Source organism: Synchiropus splendidus, chromosome 11 (assembly GCF_027744825.2).
Source record: "Synchiropus splendidus isolate RoL2022-P1 chromosome 11, RoL_Sspl_1.0, whole genome shotgun sequence".
Classification (NCBI taxonomy): Eukaryota; Metazoa; Chordata; class Actinopteri; order Syngnathiformes; family Callionymidae; genus Synchiropus; species Synchiropus splendidus.
In genome coordinates, this window is record NC_071344.1 from 14,650,666 (window position 1) to 14,666,815 (window position 16,150).

General features: G+C 46.2%; 2 protein-coding genes across 9 annotated transcripts; both read right to left on the reverse strand.

Moving 5' to 3' along the window:
• Positions 1-31: 31 nt before the first annotated feature.
• On the reverse strand, positions 32-3,761 carry gcna (germ cell nuclear acidic peptidase). 4 transcript variants are annotated; one of them, XM_053878879.1, is made up of 14 exons: positions 3,694-3,761; positions 3,296-3,389; positions 3,046-3,220; positions 2,753-2,819; positions 2,621-2,676; positions 2,320-2,386; positions 2,169-2,242; positions 1,700-2,104; positions 1,519-1,639; positions 1,305-1,412; positions 1,107-1,242; positions 801-894; positions 527-731; positions 32-460 (listed from the first exon to the last, which is right to left on the reverse strand). In XM_053878879.1, exons 2-14 carry the CDS (start codon positions 3,383-3,385, stop codon positions 229-231), a joined length of 1,830 nt encoding a protein of 609 aa, XP_053734854.1. In that variant the 5' UTR covers positions 3,386-3,389; positions 3,694-3,761; the 3' UTR covers positions 32-228. The 4 variants fall into 4 exon arrangements, with proteins under 4 accessions (XP_053734854.1, XP_053734852.1, XP_053734851.1 ...); XM_053878877.1 differs by having other exon boundaries at positions 825-894; positions 1,107-1,446; XM_053878876.1 differs by having other exon boundaries at positions 1,107-1,446.
• An 869-nt stretch (positions 3,762-4,630) lies between these two features.
• Positions 4,631-15,721, reverse strand: ogt.1 (O-linked N-acetylglucosamine (GlcNAc) transferase, tandem duplicate 1). Of its 5 annotated transcripts, none has more exons than XM_053879251.1 (22): positions 15,386-15,721; positions 13,740-13,890; positions 13,175-13,418; positions 12,993-13,061; positions 9,748-9,864; positions 9,582-9,661; positions 9,179-9,374; positions 8,965-9,105; positions 8,787-8,887; positions 8,384-8,537; positions 8,188-8,289; positions 7,912-8,091; positions 7,509-7,667; positions 7,281-7,370; positions 7,082-7,207; positions 6,838-7,008; positions 6,647-6,763; positions 6,409-6,579; positions 6,137-6,289; positions 5,811-6,063; positions 5,625-5,748; positions 4,631-5,553 (listed from the first exon to the last, which is right to left on the reverse strand). In XM_053879251.1, the coding sequence occupies exons 1-22, from the start codon at positions 15,420-15,422 to the stop codon at positions 5,373-5,375; spliced, it is 3,117 nt and encodes a 1,038-aa protein (XP_053735226.1). In that variant the 5' UTR covers positions 15,423-15,721; the 3' UTR covers positions 4,631-5,372. The 5 variants fall into 5 exon arrangements, with proteins under 5 accessions (XP_053735226.1, XP_053735225.1, XP_053735224.1 ...); XM_053879250.1 differs by having other exon boundaries at positions 7,894-8,091; XM_053879249.1 differs by having other exon boundaries at positions 13,740-13,920.
• Between the last annotated feature and the right edge of the window lie 429 nt (positions 15,722-16,150).

The following is a 16,150-nucleotide window of genomic DNA, read 5'->3' on the forward strand; positions in this document are numbered from 1 at the left end:
TGTACGAACATTCACAAACTTTATTAAAGTATTTAAAGCAGAGTGCAGTAATATGCAGTAGACAACAGTTGCCAAAAACAGAACTACAGCTTGAACTATGCCTGGCTGTAGACGCGCTTGAATGTCATGAGAAAGGAAGACACGTAGAAACCATATAAAAGTTCACATCTTAGCGGGAGTTCAGACGCCCCGAGTGGAGCACACCTGGATGCTTGTGATCACCTGGGCTTAGCTCTGACTCAGCCTCGTCTTAGTGGCGAAGTCTGCGCTGAGCTTCCGCATCACCTCGGCGTGAGATTGTCCAGCCATCTCCTGTCGCGTGGTGCCATAGTTCTCCTTCACGAAGTTGGCAAAAGGCGTGGGAGCACGCGGCTTAGAGGGGGTCAGCAAAACCAGCTGACCCATGCAGAGGGCGCACGCAAACTTCTGCGTGTCCAGAGACTTGGAGTGGCGGCCGATCCTGAGAGGAAACACGTGAGATCAAGCGCGCCGCAGCGAGACGGTGAGCCAGAGAGGCGGCACTCACGTGTTCTGGCAGCGGACGCACTGGTACTGGAACTTGTACTTGATGTCGTAGCTGTGACAGCGAGTGACCATGGGGAGCTCCGGGTGTGCCAGAGTGGATTTCCGTGCGTAAAGTTTCCAGAAGTTTCCGTGCCCGTCCCTGACACCGTTTATTAGCCAAGTAGCTGCATGACACATCTCGTGGATCAGCGTGTCCCTGAGGCGGTCTAGAGGAGCAGCACCAACAGAAAGCATGGTCACTTCCACAGCACTTCTCACCCGGGCTTCTCCTCCACCTGAGCTTCTCTCCCTGGCCACACCTATCTTCATCATGTCAACCATCCACCTCACTGGCTGCCTTCCTTCTTTCCGCTCATTCATGTGTCTCCTCTAGACAAAGCGAAGAGAATCATGACTCATGGCTGATGTTCAGAAACATGTCTGCAGGCCATGTGACCACTGAAGAGCACATCCCAAAAGCGTCACCTCCATGACAGCTGCACAGAAAGACTGACTTGTGCTTTATTGAAGCCTGTTTCTTTCCACTGTCTTCGTCTCATCCAAAAGATGCACTGTAATGAGAAAAAGGCCAAATGACTCACCAGCCGAGTCACACACTTTTTCGGAGAGCTCGATGCGGGCGTATCGTCTGCCGCCCCCTCGCTCCTGCCCTGAGACGCAGTAGCCTGCTGTTTTACGCATCTTCTTGTTCCACGTGACGGACATGTCGGCAGGAAGCTGCGGGACGTTGGAAATAGAAAAGAATCGACGCGGCGGTGACAAAGCGCTCGGCGCCATACCTTGCTGTCGAACACGCTGGTGTTGTAAAGCTGGTACAGCTTGGCGGTGAGGTCCTCCCTCTTCTGCTTGAAGCTGCGTTGGAAACTGGAGCCGGGGTCGGACAAGGCCTGCAGGAAGCAGCCAGGGGTTTTGCACGTTAGCCTGGAAACACGACAACATCATCACAAGCTTCTTCAGCAGGCCGAGTTTCGCTGAAACAACGGGAGGGTGAACCTGCTGCTGGAGGGGTTGCGAGGCTCCGACTGACTGAGAGGTTTCACAGATGTGGACCTGACATCTGAGGTCTGAGGTCTTGGAAGCAGGTCTGAAGTCACAACAGCCTTTGGAGGGGGAGCTGCAAACACACATGTTGGCCATTTAAAGAGAGCGCACAGACGGAGTGGCAACTGACAACCTTTGAAGATGTTTGGGCTGCATGAAGCGGAAGGGAGAGCGTTCTTCTTCTTCTTGAGTCTCTCCAGTAATGATGAAAACTCATCTTCTGAGCTGGACGACTCGTCCAGTTTCGTGGGAGCAGACCCTGGTCGTCTGGAAGTGTTTGGAGTGTTGTCGGTGGGAAAGGAGAAGGAGGACAGTGGAGGCAACAACGGTGAAGGCGTCTCCGTCTCCTCAAACGATGGAACCTGACTCCTGCTAGTCTCTGTCGCACACTTGGGCTTGGAGTGACGCGTCCTCCAGGTACTTTTGACAACGATGGCATCGTCGTCGTCGCTATCGCTGACAAACACTGGCGAGTGAAACTGGGCGAGCGGTTTTCGAAAGGTTGGCTGCGACGATGGCGTGTGGATCTTCTTGGGAACTGCGGAACAGAGGACTTGACTCCACTACAGCCTCAGTGAATAAACTGTGTACTGCGGACTTACCTTTCGTGGAAGATTTCGGCATGACAAAGTCGTCATCATCGGACAAGGCGTCTCCCACAATGAAGTTTTTAAGGCTAGGAGGAAGATATGGGTCAGAAAAAAAGGAAACAGTTCAACCAGACTGCTGAAGAGAGTGAGACCAAGTCCAAACCTGTCATCGCTCCCACTTCCTGACTGCTTCCTCCACTTGCTGACAGGCGTCTTGACCTTCTGTAGAACTGCATCAAACAGACAAAACCAATATGAGGTTCACACGTCAGGTCACTGCGTTCATTTGATTATTAATTGTACTTCAGCAATTCAATTTACATTTGACCAGGCAGAACGACGGCAAATTGTAAGTTCATAAAGCTCTAGAATCAGCCGTTTTACTGCTCAAGTAAAAAGCTCAGACAGTCAATCCATACCTTCTGTACGGCTAAGACCTTTCTGGAACGCCGCAAAGAACTTACATTTTTCGAAACCATCATCATCATCGTCGTCAGAGCTCACCACATGAATTACAGGACTGAAAATACATAGACAGTTATTATAAAACACACAAAAGGAGAGGTGCATTTGGGAAAATAGAGGTCTTTTCATACCCAGTTTTCTTTGCAGCACTGCATGGCTTTTTTGTGGAGGACTTTGGAGTAGCCTTTTCTGTAAGAACTAAAGGGGAAAAAGCAGTGTAAGGCCTTATCAATGCTTTAAGCTCGGTCATAATGTGACCCCAAGCTCCACTTCAATCGCTAACATATATATATATGGAAGGAGGCCAGACATGCAATATTTGAATGTGTAAATCCACATGACACAGTTGGTGGCATGTAGTGAAAGAAAGGCAGCAGCTCAATTATGGAGTTCATGTTAAATAAAGAGTGCTCTGGTTAGTTACACTGGTCAAAGTCATCGTCACTGGAGTCAGTCTCCGCAGCGTGTCTGGACAAGACTCCCCCAGAGAAGCGATTCTCCTTGTCCTGAGCATCATCTCGCTCCAGCAGAGAAGACAGGCCATTCAGGGACCCGCCACTGGTGGCAGCATGTCGGCTCTTCCCGATTGTTGTCATCAGCTGTTAAGCCACGCGCAATTTAGAACGATAAAGTCGAGGACAGTCACGTTGACTTGCATCAAATGTTGCGCACACCTTCTTCTCTGAGGAGACCAGTGCATCATCATCGGTCCAGCCCATTTTCTTCGCCACTCGCTCGAACAAATCCGAGGTTTCCTTGTTCATAGTGCTGCCAAAACAACGCACAGGAATGAATGGCGTTTGACTTTTAACTCCGCGAACACAAGTGCGTTTCTCGACATACAAAGTCGAGTATCAAATGGTACTACATTGAGAGAATTTAATGCAGAAACAAAACAAGGCGTGGTAAACCGCTAGCGGAGTGACGTTAGCAATATGCTACATACGGATGGGTTTAACAACCAGTGTACGGGTTATAAATTAGCATCGTGTTGATCGTGTTAAGGTAAAACGACGCATCACACTAAAGAGCCGAAAACCACTCTTTCTTTATAGTGAAAAAATAGACAAACTTAGAGGACTTGAGTCTTCGAATTCAAATCCCGAGCCGAGGCGAGCCAAATGATGTCATGGACGCGTTTGACCAATCAGGTTGCGCTTTAAAGGATGACGTAAAATGTCGCTGTTCATGTGCGACGATCTTCTCGCCGTCATCAGCGCATCACTCAACAGTCTCTTACAATATGTATATGTAGCAGAAATCTCCGTGTATTTTCTGGAAAAAATATATTTTCTGGAAATATTGTTGCTTTTACTGCAAGTCTAATTTTGACATGTCCATCGTTGCAGCGCAGGCGTGTTGGAGGCACAGTTGGCTGCGTTGTCGAGGATTCTCAGTGTCGATGCCACTTGCCGTGGATTATTCTACAACATGACGGGAGTGAGCGAAAGGTCGGAATGATGGCTGCTACTCTTGAAGAGCAGTTTGTTATTTAACAAAAGCTGAAATGAACGTGAAGAGTCAAAAGAGAGGTTGTCGCATCAGGGGTGAAGGTGGTGACCTGCAGGTCAGTGACACATTCCTTGAAGTGGACAGCTGCACCCCAGGACCTTCTTCCACAGAAAAAGATATGGAGAAATGGATGAGCGTGCGTCAAAAATCCTCAGTGTGAGGATCCTCTCAATCCATCATGACTTGAGAGTATATTTAATACTGTTAAGCTGTGTTTTATATTAACACATTTTATTAGACTGTTGCGACTTCAGTAACTCTTGGAGGCCAAGCTTTCAAGCCTGTGGATGAAGCACAGCGAGTTTGGAGAGATGCATTGCTGAGGGTGTGGAACCTCAAATGTTTGTTTTCACATCAAGTTTGTGGCCACAATTCTTTATCATTCAAACCAACTCACTTACAAATTAGACGGACTATACTACTATAGTCCGTCTAATTTCAAACAACCTCAGGGAAAGAAATCATTTGTAGCTCAGCAACCCACACCGAACAACAGCTTTAAGACATGTCAGTTTATTCTGAGCCTTGTGGGCACAATGAGAGCAAGAGTTGACAGACGATACAAAAAAAAAATACTTACCTAGAGCAAACCTTTGACAGAGTGATCAAAGCAAATGAATGTGTGTTTGGTTTTGGTAGCACAATTTGGCCACAGTCCAAAGATCCGCTATCCAGTATTTCTCGACAAACAGTGCAACACTGACGTGGACAGCAGTCAGTGAGAAGGTTCCACAACTGAGAGAATTTACAGGTGGCTACTCTTCTGTATGTACATGGGCATGACTTTAGATCCGGAGTGAAGTGGCGTGACAGGTGCTGGGAGGGGCATGAGTCAGCCACTGTTCAGTTTGGTGAAACACTTTTCAAACACAAGAACAAGTGTATCCATTTCTAAGCAGATGGACAGGGCAGAGTGTTCTCTTCATTAGCCACAATTGGTCCTGCAGACACAGAAGCAGGACAGGAGAAGATCCAAAATCAAGCACTGAAGAACGAGGGCGGTTCAAACCCTCCCATGCTGACAAGTACACTGAAGCCTCAGACAAAGTGGAACGCGACTGCAAGCTTGGGAAATCAAACGTACGATCCACCGGTGACTGAAGTGGGTGTGAGCTTGGGCAGACTCCGTCAAACTGGTTTACGCTAGCGTCTCGAGCCAATGGGGGGGCTCTTCAGGGTGGACAATTTAAAATGGTGAGGACAGGAAGGGAGGCAGGGAAGGAGTCAGTGTGGGTGAGTTCAGGTGCTCTCACTGCTCTCCACTGTTTGCACTTTGAAAATGTGTTCTGGCTTGCTGCCTTTGCTGTGGTGATCCCACATCTGCAGGTAGAGCCGCTCCAGGTCCATTGTGTACTGTTTGGTGTTGAACAGAGGACTGCAGATCCGCTGCTTCCACACCCTCGAGCGAATCATCTTCAGGCTGCAGGAGACACACGTCAGCGTTGGCGCCCACTTTACTCACAAAACAACTTGGGGACCACTTTCACTTACTATTCCATGTCAGAGCCAAGTTTGACCGCGATGTCTTCGTAGTCCTGGCGGCTTTGGGCGATGAGCTCAGGGCAGCCTAAGCAGCTGAGCTGGGAGGCTGCCACGCGGGAGGCCAGAGTTTCACCTGGACACAAGCGTGTGGTCAGAGGAAATCCACACTCCAGTCAAGCAGTCATGGGAGCAGACCTGGCATGGTGACCATCGGGGTTCCTGCCCACAGTACATCCATGCCTGTGGTGTGCCCATTGCACAGAGGGGTGTCCAGGCACACGTCAGCCAGCTGACCCCTCCTCACGTGCTCCTCCTTGGGAGCCACAGGAGAGAAGATGACACGAGAGGCAGGGAGGCCCATGTTCTGAGCGTACTGCTGGATGTTGGGCTCGCCCACTGCCGGGAAGCGCAGAAGCCACAGAACACTATTGGGCACGCGCTTGAGGATCTGGAAGAGCAGCAGACTGTACATGAAAAACTGATGCACTTCACCTTTGCTCCACCAGGAGGCTGGCACTTACATTGGCCCACATCTGCAGGGTTGGAGGGTCGATCTTGTACAGCTGGTTGAAGTTGCAGTAGACTATGGAATCTTCAGGGAGGCCATACTGGGAGCGCGTCGTCACGACGATGGTGCGCGGCACTTCCTCTCCAGTGGCCGCTTTGTTGTTGATCTGAGACAATTGAGATGACAGTCGTTTCAACTTCTCCGACATGACGCGTTAGATCCAAGCTAGACATCCGTTTTAGACAACTCGTGAAAAGCACCAGTGTCTGGCAGAGAAATGCTGACCTGCGTGGTGGCCAAGCCGTTGCTGACGGTGAAGCTGTTGATGGTGACCTGGATTTGTCCCTGGTTGATCATGTTGATGATGGCCTCAGCAGCAGTGTTCATGGGGATGACAGGCATGGAGAGCGCCCCATTGTTTTCGCCAACAGGCTCCTGGTTGTTGTCGCACTTCATCTGTTTGCCAAAGAAGCAACTTGCATTGAGCATCAAGGTTACTTACACACAGGCAACTCCACTTTACCTTCATTACTTTGACGTCCGGCAGGCTGTCCAGGAAAGCTTTCAGATCGATGCCGTTGAGGACGATGCGATTGTCAAAGATGTGTCCATTGGATTTGAAATCAATAACAGCTTTTTTCTGTTTGGTTGGAAGACAAATTCCACGTTGGATTTCTTGTCATAGATACAATGACAGTGTAATGTCAGACAAACCTTCAGGTGAGGAAACATGTTGGCGTGATCACCAATGAAGAAGGTGTTGGGCATGAAGGCAAGTTTCTCAGAATATTGCTCGGCCACTTCAACAGGAGAGGTTTCCTTGTCAGAGATGATGTAGTCCATAAATGGAGCCCCACTGGTTCCGGGGTAGCCCAGCCACATAGCCTTCAGCAGCAGAGACATTAATTAAAAACGGGTGACAATGTCGATTGGACTCAAGAGTGAGACAGCAGATTACCTGGATGGGAGCAGGTCGCAGGGCAAACAACTCATTCCTAGCTCCTTTGGTGTATCCATTCATGTTGATGAGAATGTGGACTCCATCTTGGTGGATACGGTCAGCTGCCTTTCCATTGCAGGGAATCTGGAAAGTTGATGAGGTTTTATTATCGCTTTCATACAAACAACCAACACAGCCTGAAGAGTGAAGCACGTACCTGGGAGAGGTCTGTGAAATGGTGAGCCTCTGCAACGACTTTCACTCTAAAGTTGGTGTTGTCATCAGGACTCAGTGCATAGCAGAAGACCTTGTATTCAAATGAGCACATTAATTCTAGCTCATGCATGATGCCTTTATCAAGGACTAAGGTCTCAAACAGAACAACTCTGCACCAGGCAAGGTCACGAGGGCCTGGATCTAATGAACGACGACAGCCTCAACTCACCTCAAACTTCTCTGGATTATGCATTCCAGGAATGGACTGCATCAAGTGGGAAGTTGGGTGGTTGCCAAAGTCAGAGCTGACATAACCAACCCTCAGACGTCCGTTGCTGGCCTTCAGGTCCTTGGGATGTTCAAAAGGAGGTTTGTGCAGAGCATTGATCTGTTCAATAAGAAATGATGGAACAGTTACTCATCATTCCCCAGATGTTCCTCGAAGGCTATCCTGACAAGAGGAGGGCAAATGATGCCGCAAACTAATCCCAGAGAGCCAAATGTTGAAACACCACGTTTCCCACCCACCACAGCCCTCTACCTACCCACGATCCCTGCAAGGAGCCACAACACCACCAAGCATCCCTCGCAAAATGAAATCAAAGGTTACTTGCTTTGATCTGTGCGTGTACCTTGTCCAGGCAAAGGTTTCCATGGCGTTCAGCAATAGCCTTGCGGAAGCCGTGTGAAAGTGGATACAGCATGCTGTGGTGAGGGTGAACTGAAGGGAGGCGGTTCTTGTCCAACTGGTCGGCCACAATACTGACCAGCTTCTTCATCCGCTCGTCATAGTCCGTCCAGTCACACACAATCTGAAGATGTGGGAGAAGGGGTGGGTGGGTGGGTGGGTGGGTGTCAGTATCCAGCTTATGCTTGTTAGGGCTATTGCAACTGATCTCATGTTTTACCTGAAGGCAGTGGGCCAAGTTACAATATGCATCAGGGAAATCAGGCTTGAGTTTCAAGGCTGTGCGGTAAGATGCAATGGCTTCTGGGATGTTTCCAGAATCCTAGTTAAAAAAAAAAAAAAAAAAAAACATGAAATACCCTTCATAGATCTGTGCACACATACTGCACACACATTTCCCAAAACATCACGCTTACCTTGTGAATTGAGGCCAAGTTACTGTGAGCATCAGCAAAAGCAGGATTGATCTGAATGGCACGGGTGTAACACTGCAGGGCCCCTTGCACGTCTTGCATTTCCTTCAGTGTGTTGCCCATGTTAGAGTAGGCATCAGCAAACGTGGGGCTGATCCTAAAAACAGAATTCAGCATTTTCCACTTGTGAAGATAAAAGCCATCTTTACATTCTCTCTCTCTCTCATCTATATATATATATATATATATATATATATATAGATTCCAACAGCTAACCAGGGCTCAGTATCTTGTATGTATCAGTATGCCAAGATTGCCCTGGTGATCTGGCGGACTGACAAATCAACTTCAGAACAAAACAACCGGTGCAGTCCACAGAGGTGCAGATGTACTGACGCTTACAAACCTGATTGCTTCTTTGTAGTGCATGAGGGCTTCCTGGAGTTTTCCCTGCTGCTGGAGGACGCTAGCAAGGTTAGAATGAGCCGCAGCAAATTCTGGGAACACCTAGAAACACAAGGCACAATGGTCAGCCACAGACCAAACTGCAGAGGAACTGAACAGGAGCTCAAGCTTGAATCTACCTCGAGGGCTTTCCTGTAGAGTTGAACTGCCTCCTCAATGTTGCCCTGTTCCCGCTTGATGTTAGCCAGGTTATTGAGCGAGTCTGCGTGAGTTGGACACAGACGTAAAGCGGTGTTGTAGCACTCCTCAGCTTCAGACACCTGGGAATGACAGAAAGTGTCCAAAACAATTCTTTGAATTGCCCATCAATATAGCAGTAAACACAACCCTTACATTGCCTTTCTCCTTCAAGGCATTGGCCAGATTGCAGTAGGCGTCAGGAAAATGAGGCTGCAGTTCGATTGCTCTGCGGTACGTGTCAATTGCCAGGTCAATGAGCCCCTGCTCGTAGTAGACACATGCCAGGTTTCCATGAACTACTGCATGGTTGGGGCTCAAACTGAGGGCGCGCAGGTATCCCGCCACAGCCCTGCAATCAAGAGACGAAGAATCAAGAGATCAATTTCCTTTTGTCTATAACATAATGCCTTTCATACGAAGAGTAAAACACGTGATGGAAAGGTTTAAACTATCTATAACGTCATTCTGGTTCTGACACACACACACAAAAATCAAACAGAATTGACAACAAAATGTGAGCGTTTTCTTTTTATTATGTTTCGGAGACTGGACTCACCTGTCAAAAATACGAGCCTCTTTCAGAACATTTCCTAAATTAATGTATGCATCAAGGAAATTCGGATCCAGAGTCACCGCCTGTTAAATAAAAAGAAAAGACGGTGTTCCCTTGAGAAAAGCCTTAAATTTGAACAGGATTCAGAAAGAGTGGAAAAAAAACCCACCTTTTCAAAATGGTGTATAGCGAGCCATATCTCTCCCTGGGCGTTAAACACACAACCCAAGTTGCTCCAAGCCACAGCAAAGTTTGGCTGAGTCTCGATGGCTTTCAGGTAACAAGCCTTCAATGTATTGGCAACACAAACAAAACAAAAAAAAAAAAAAAAAAAACAGAAGAGGACAGAAGAGGGGGAGAGGTGGTGTAGGGGAGAGGGAAGGGGATCATAAAATAAAAAAAAGATTGAGAATAAAAGTGAGAAAAAAACAAAACGGGAAGAGAAGACAAAATTAGTGGCCGTTTCCCCTGACAGCAAAAAGTGAGTCTGCAGCATGGGCTCGCCTGCGCATCAGTCTGCCGCGCAAAGCTGCAATGCTTTTTCCTACGCTGCGCGGATCCAACCAACACCCACACGTAGGCCTGAATATTGCAGTTACGACCATGTTCCACATATTAACCACAAATTGGTACAACTGGAAAATTTCTCATGTCAACTGACAAACAATCTGTGGTACCACCAGAAGCAATTGACGATAGGTCACAACCTGGGATGCAGGCCACTAAGTGCAGGTGATGGTCCCTGAAATGCAGGCGCAACAAAACAGGCAGGCGCGCGGGTGTGTTTTGCCATCACCACAACAATGCACAGAGGAACGCTTGCGTGACCTCGCCGCTGGCTCAGGTCTTCATTTCGCTGCTGCGCTTGATAACATCACCAGTAGCAGACCAAACCCCCTGGCTCAACGCCTACGGCCCTGCCACGACACATAAGCCCACAAATTCTCAGAAATGGAGATATTGTGGGGAATTGAGAGGCACAAAACCACAAATATGACTGAGATGGGGATGATTTAAGGACAGATGGCAATTTAAAAGCAAGAAATCATTTCACCAAACTATGCTTTCAGCAACCAAATGTATACTAAATCAATGGGCTTCAGGAGCCAGGCTGCCAGTGAGTGAGGAGTGGTCCACAACCAATATGCTTCAGGGAAGGGGTTTGGGGTTGCATGCCAGCGCTTCGCCTTTTGTCGGTAGCTTGTTGGGTGTCGCTGCGCAGCCCCTGCGCTACTGCAGACCCACAGCGCACAATCTGCATCATCAGAACGCTGCAACTTCAATTAAGGAAGGAAAACAAAACAAAATAGGAAACATAACCAACATGAGAGTTAGAGGGCTCTTACTTGCTGTCAGAATTAAAGCTTCCTTATCCAATTGTCGTCATTACTGAATTTGGTAATTAGTATAAGCATATTTAAGAAATGCTTACTATAACAAGTTACGATTTTTCTTTTCTGTTGCTCTTCAAAGATGCCACAAGACAGAGGAGCTCAAGCATGAAGTGAGGTGGTTTTTCTTTTGTTGGCAGTTACAAACCCGTTACCATATTTTTGGACTTTGTCAGAGTGGTGGCCGCGGCTGGCTGGAAGAAGAGGAGAAGACTGAGGCTGCCCTAGAGTTCCTTTCCACCGGGCACCTACGCAGGAATAGTGTCACCCACCTGAAACCTTCTAAATAACAATATCAGTCGTGGAAAAACCAAAAGAGACAAAATCAGAAAACAAGATCGTTAGTAAGTTATCAAACAATACATTTGCCTTTAAAAATGGACAACAAACATAAAATCACTTCTGAAATTCATCCATGCAATGACCGTTTCCTCTAAAATAAGACAAAAGTAATGGCTTAAAGGAAGCTGTGAGGGAAGAAAGGCATTGATGTCTCAAGGCACTCAATTAGCAATTGAATTGAATTTGCAAACAGAACTCGTGGAGGGCAGTTACTGGCTTGACCTTGCCCACATGAACTGATCCATTCATTGGGAATAATATTACATATTTGAGGAGAGAAGGGAAGTTAATATTCATTGATCTTATACATCAGTTTTGTCTTTAACACTTTCAAAGTATTTAAAATATTTTCTTGCCTTGCTTTCTTGAATCCTGGCCAATGAGGTAGGGAGAAAACTCTGTGGTGTTATTTATTTCAATCTAGAATCCTCCACAGCTCTGGAATAAAGAAGTCATCGCTGTTGCTGCGCAGTCCTGTCTTTCTAAATGAGCATCTGACGCAGGAGGTGGAGTGCAGATTAGGAGTCGTATGTCTGACACTAGATGGCCACTTATATTGGCACTTTGCTCTTTTGAAATTACCAGTACCATTAAGAGGAGTCAAACAATGGTAGCGTTGACTACACTGCCTTTCCCAATTAGTGGGCCAGTCGAGCACAACGTGCACAGGAGAACACACAAAAAAAGAGCATTACAATGTCAGAAAGACAACTCTGAGCGCGCACACTCCACCGATCCTTAGCAAGCGCGCGAGGGCTGGAGCGACAGAGCGGGGAAGTTTGTCGCTTCCCTGATGCTCCTCCCCACTCCACAACCCCCCTCTAGCACAAAATAAGATGACCTTTAACCGTTTGAACAACTCCACAGCTCCAGGTCTCAACAAAATCATGGGGGGAAATGGATCCAATATTCAGGTAGGCTTTTGAGGGGACAAAGGTGGAAGTATTTGATTGAGAAAATTCAAAACATTTGTTTGATTTAATTATTTGACATTATCTTTAAATGGGGGTGACTCTGGAGTATAGTGGCAGGGTTAGAAACCATCTTATCTTATGTACTGCAAAGATAAAACTAGCTTCTCATCAGTTCATAGATCCTTCAGAGGCCGAGCCAGCATTTGCCTCCAAAAATCAATGATGCAAAGGGATCGGCCCCAATTCATGACAGCAATTTGGAAAAAAAGAATGTTAAAATTCAGCCTTTCTTCCTGTGGAGGCAGGGACGGGAGGGTCTAGCAAAAGGTCATGGCAAAGCAAAGGAAATCAAAAATTTAAAAAGGTGGATGGGGACTGGAATGCTGCCAAGTACTTCATTAGAAATAATAAAAAATAAAAGAATCACTCTGATAATAGAATTTGTCCTGTCTATATTTCTCAAAAATCGGACGGTTTCATCAAGGCTTGATGAATCCAGGTTATAGAAGTTTACAAACTAGACAAATGTATAAGAGTCACCAATGGACCTTAACTTAAATGGAGGTCATAGATTCATTAAAAAAAGTTCTCGGGGATAAAAGCTCATTGCTGTACTCTACTAAAATATCTACAGCGGAACCTACATGAATCCATAAAAAAATGTGAAAAAAAGGATATACTATAAAGCAATTAAAAAAAGAAAAGGAAAAGAAAATTGTCAAATAAATAAAAACAAACTTCCACAGTGCCAACTCCCAATGACATACCTTGGCCTCTTCCAAACGCCCAAGGGCTTTAAGCAAGTTGCCCAAGTCACTACGCACACAGTACAGATCCTAGAAAAGCAGAAACAAAAGTTCACTGCTCTGCAACATCTCAAACCAGTTGAACGATCGGTCAGTACTTGCTTCAAATAAAACTGTCATGAATAACAAGACTGTGCACTTACAGGGTTATATTGCAGAGCAGACACGTAGGCCTGCACCGCTCCTTCCATGTCACCGGCTGCCACCAGAGCTGCTGCCAGGTTGATGTACCCATCAATAAAGTCAGGCTTCAGTCGCAAAGCGTGTCTGTAATGCTCTATGGCCTCCTGCAGCTGTCCGCGCTCCTTGTATACATTCCCCAGGTTGGAGTAGGCCTCAGCCAGCATTGGGTTCTGTTTGATGGCCAATGTGCTGAAGTGAGCTGACCTGCATCACCAAAACAATGAAGACTTGATCAAGAGATTTAACGAGAGGAGCGGCAAAGTCTACGTCAGACTCAAATGAACGGAAATGTTCAGGAGCATTTGCAACACAAGTCTGATGACTGAAGCAAGTTAGTTTGGTGATAACAGCACTGTAAATGGATGTTAAAGTCCTAACGGTCACAGCCGCTGCTGCCACGCCACCGGCAAAGTAAAGGAAAGCCACCACCAGAGGTAAAGAAAAGGATAGAAAGGGCAACGTATTATTGCAGGTGTTCCACAGTAGAACATTCTGTTAATTCTCCACCAGGGACTCACACCTCACCTGTCAAGTCTTCGGCATTGAAAGTGAATGGAGGACAAGAGAAGCAACACGCCCGTGTTATCGGGCTCTTGGCGCCACAGCTGCATGCAGTGGCGCTCAGCTGCCTCAAAGTCCCCCGACTGGTACTCCCGATGTGCCAGCTCAGCCAACCCTTGGAAGGAAAGCATACGTTTTGTTGGTTCTGGAGCACCAACACAGGCCAAGGGGGGGGGGGGAAGACAACACGTTAGAGGTGATGGAAGAAAATAACAGACAGATGAACTTTAAATAAAATGATTAAAAGATGTTTCTGAACATGAAGTCAAAATACATGCTTTTACTTAAAACAAAAAGACACTACAATACAAAAATCAACAGGGTGCAAAATTAGTTATGAGGTCTTTAACAACAGGCTCTAGAGAATAAATAAACAGAAATAAAAATAATTTAACTTAACCTGATGACAGTGAAAGTAAAGGTTTGCGGAAAAAAATGCATTTACTACATGTCTGAACAGCTCTCATTTGAGCCAAGTTCATTTTCGAGAATCAATATTGAAACCTCACCAACAAAGCATCCACAAAGAAAAAGTAAATATGTTTCAAGAACATGAAACCGCATGCATGAGATGATGAAAACAAAAAACAGTGAGGGGGGGAGGGCACATATAAAGAGGGGTCATATAAACAAGTTCATTGATTTCCAATCAGAAAGATTGTACTGCGGTATACAACAAATATAAAAATTTATTTATTTTTTTTTAAACTAAGGTTCCGTGCCCTGTAAAAACACACACGGTATATGGCGGTCTTGTGTATTATAAAAGTGCTGTTCATCATTTGAATTGGTACAACCACTTTATGCGGGTGCAAGTCATAACCATAACATTACCACCACCTGACTTAAGACATTTATGACCCACCTGGCAGAGTTACTTTGTATGTTGTTAGTATTCATTTTATTATGATTATTATTACAGTATTCTGTTTGACTAGTTGGTGGGATCCTCACTGTAATTATGTTCAGATTTTCGAGCAGCTCTTTATGACGGTATTGAACAGCATTGTATTAGTAACGTAGATTCGTGATACAGTACTGTACTATACTTTCAGACGTTTTCACGTTTTTAGCTTTGGACCTACTGATGAAAGTCATGACATGAAAGCAGAATAGAGCTTAACACCTGCACAGACACCTGACACATTGTTCTTCAATGATCTATTCATGTCAATTCAGTCATTCATGTGAACTCCGAAGCAACGGGACGCCTTGGATGCACTTACATTACGTCATTACACCCAACACGTGCATTGGGACAGACAATTGATGTGCTTCCGGCCTACAGATATCCGCATTGCTAATGTTTGTCTGTATTGAGCACTCAAACATACACAACTTAAGAACAATGTCCCGTGAACCGGTTTTTTTTATGCTACGGCGTTAGCATTTGTTACACGTTCGTGCACCCCAATTCGGGTTGCGTCATGACATTACAATGAACATTGGACATATTTGATATAGCAGGGCCCAACTATACCGTTCAAGGTGACCTTTATTTTTGCTGTTTAATGAATTTTAAGCTCACAGATGCGCCACTGTCTCGAGCACACTGGTCATGGCTGCCTTGACACCATCCGCCATTTGTGACAAAAACGAATCGAACCAACCTGTGCTGTCCGCCACGTTCCCCACTGAGCTCGCCATCTCCTCGGTCTTCGTGTCTTGCACGGTAGTCGTCAATGTGCCAGTTAGCGGGTTCCGATCTAAGAGAAAAAATGGGCGACCAACAGTCGTCTTTTATCGGAGATGGCGAGGTCGAAGCTAGTCGGCTAGCCCACGCGCTCAATCGACAATGAACGCCACGTCAACATGTAGAATTGGTCAATCTCATGGAAGTAAAGGCTGAATTCGTTAGAACATTACACGCAAATCGAAACGAGACGTGTTGGTTTGAGAGAGCGAGCACACAACGGCAACCTCCCCCAACAATGCAGGTTGGAACCTAAAATGGCGAAATGGGTGGGACTTATTTTTTAACAGAAACTAGTCCCTGTTCATGCTGCAGCGACTGCATACGGTTCTGATCCACATTTGCAATGGATCCTCGCACGAGTCTTTCGATTAATCTACCGGCTTCTGGTTATTTAATGGTGTGTGTGTGTGTTTACTTCGCTGTACATATCAAGTAAACGGTTGCGAACCATACAGGGCGGAAGGACACGCTGGTGCACCGGCACAGAGCGCTATGTGATAAGGCGCCGCAGACGAGTGAGAGCGACGATTATCCTAAAAATAATTTATTTAACCAGGCCAATGTAGATGGAAAAATACTCCCTGGATTAAAAAAAGCACTACATTTATCTAGTGGATGACAGTGCTGGTGGGCATGGGAAGAAATGTTTGGATCTCAACCCAGTAAATAAACCTACAGT

What these genes read in the sequence shown, in the direction of transcription:
- gcna (XM_053878876.1), bottom strand. Translation starts at nt 3,385, where the DNA reads ATGAACAAGGAAACCTCGGATTTGTTCGAGCGAGTGGCGAAGAAAATG. An exon ending in CAGCCCAAACATCTTCAAAG is followed by an intron (nt 1,640 to 1,699) that starts GTTGTCAGTTGC and finishes GTGTGTTTGCAG; the next exon opens with CTCCCCCTCCAAAGGCTGTT. An exon ending in CGCAACCCCTCCAGCAGCAG is followed by an intron (nt 1,447 to 1,518) that starts GTTCACCCTCCC and finishes TCGTGTTTCCAG; the next exon opens with GCTAACGTGCAAAACCCCTG.
- ogt.1 (XM_053879248.1), bottom strand. Translation starts at nt 15,422, where the DNA reads ATGGCGAGCTCAGTGGGGAACGTGGCGGACAGCACAG. An exon ending in GAGGCTCGTATTTTTGACAG is followed by an intron (nt 9,375 to 9,581) that starts GTGAGTCCAGTC and finishes TCTTGATTGCAG; the next exon opens with GGCTGTGGCGGGATACCTGC. An exon ending in AGGTACACGCACAGATCAAA is followed by an intron (nt 7,668 to 7,893) that starts GCAAGTAACCTT and finishes CTTATTGAACAG; the next exon opens with ATCAATGCTCTGCACAAACC.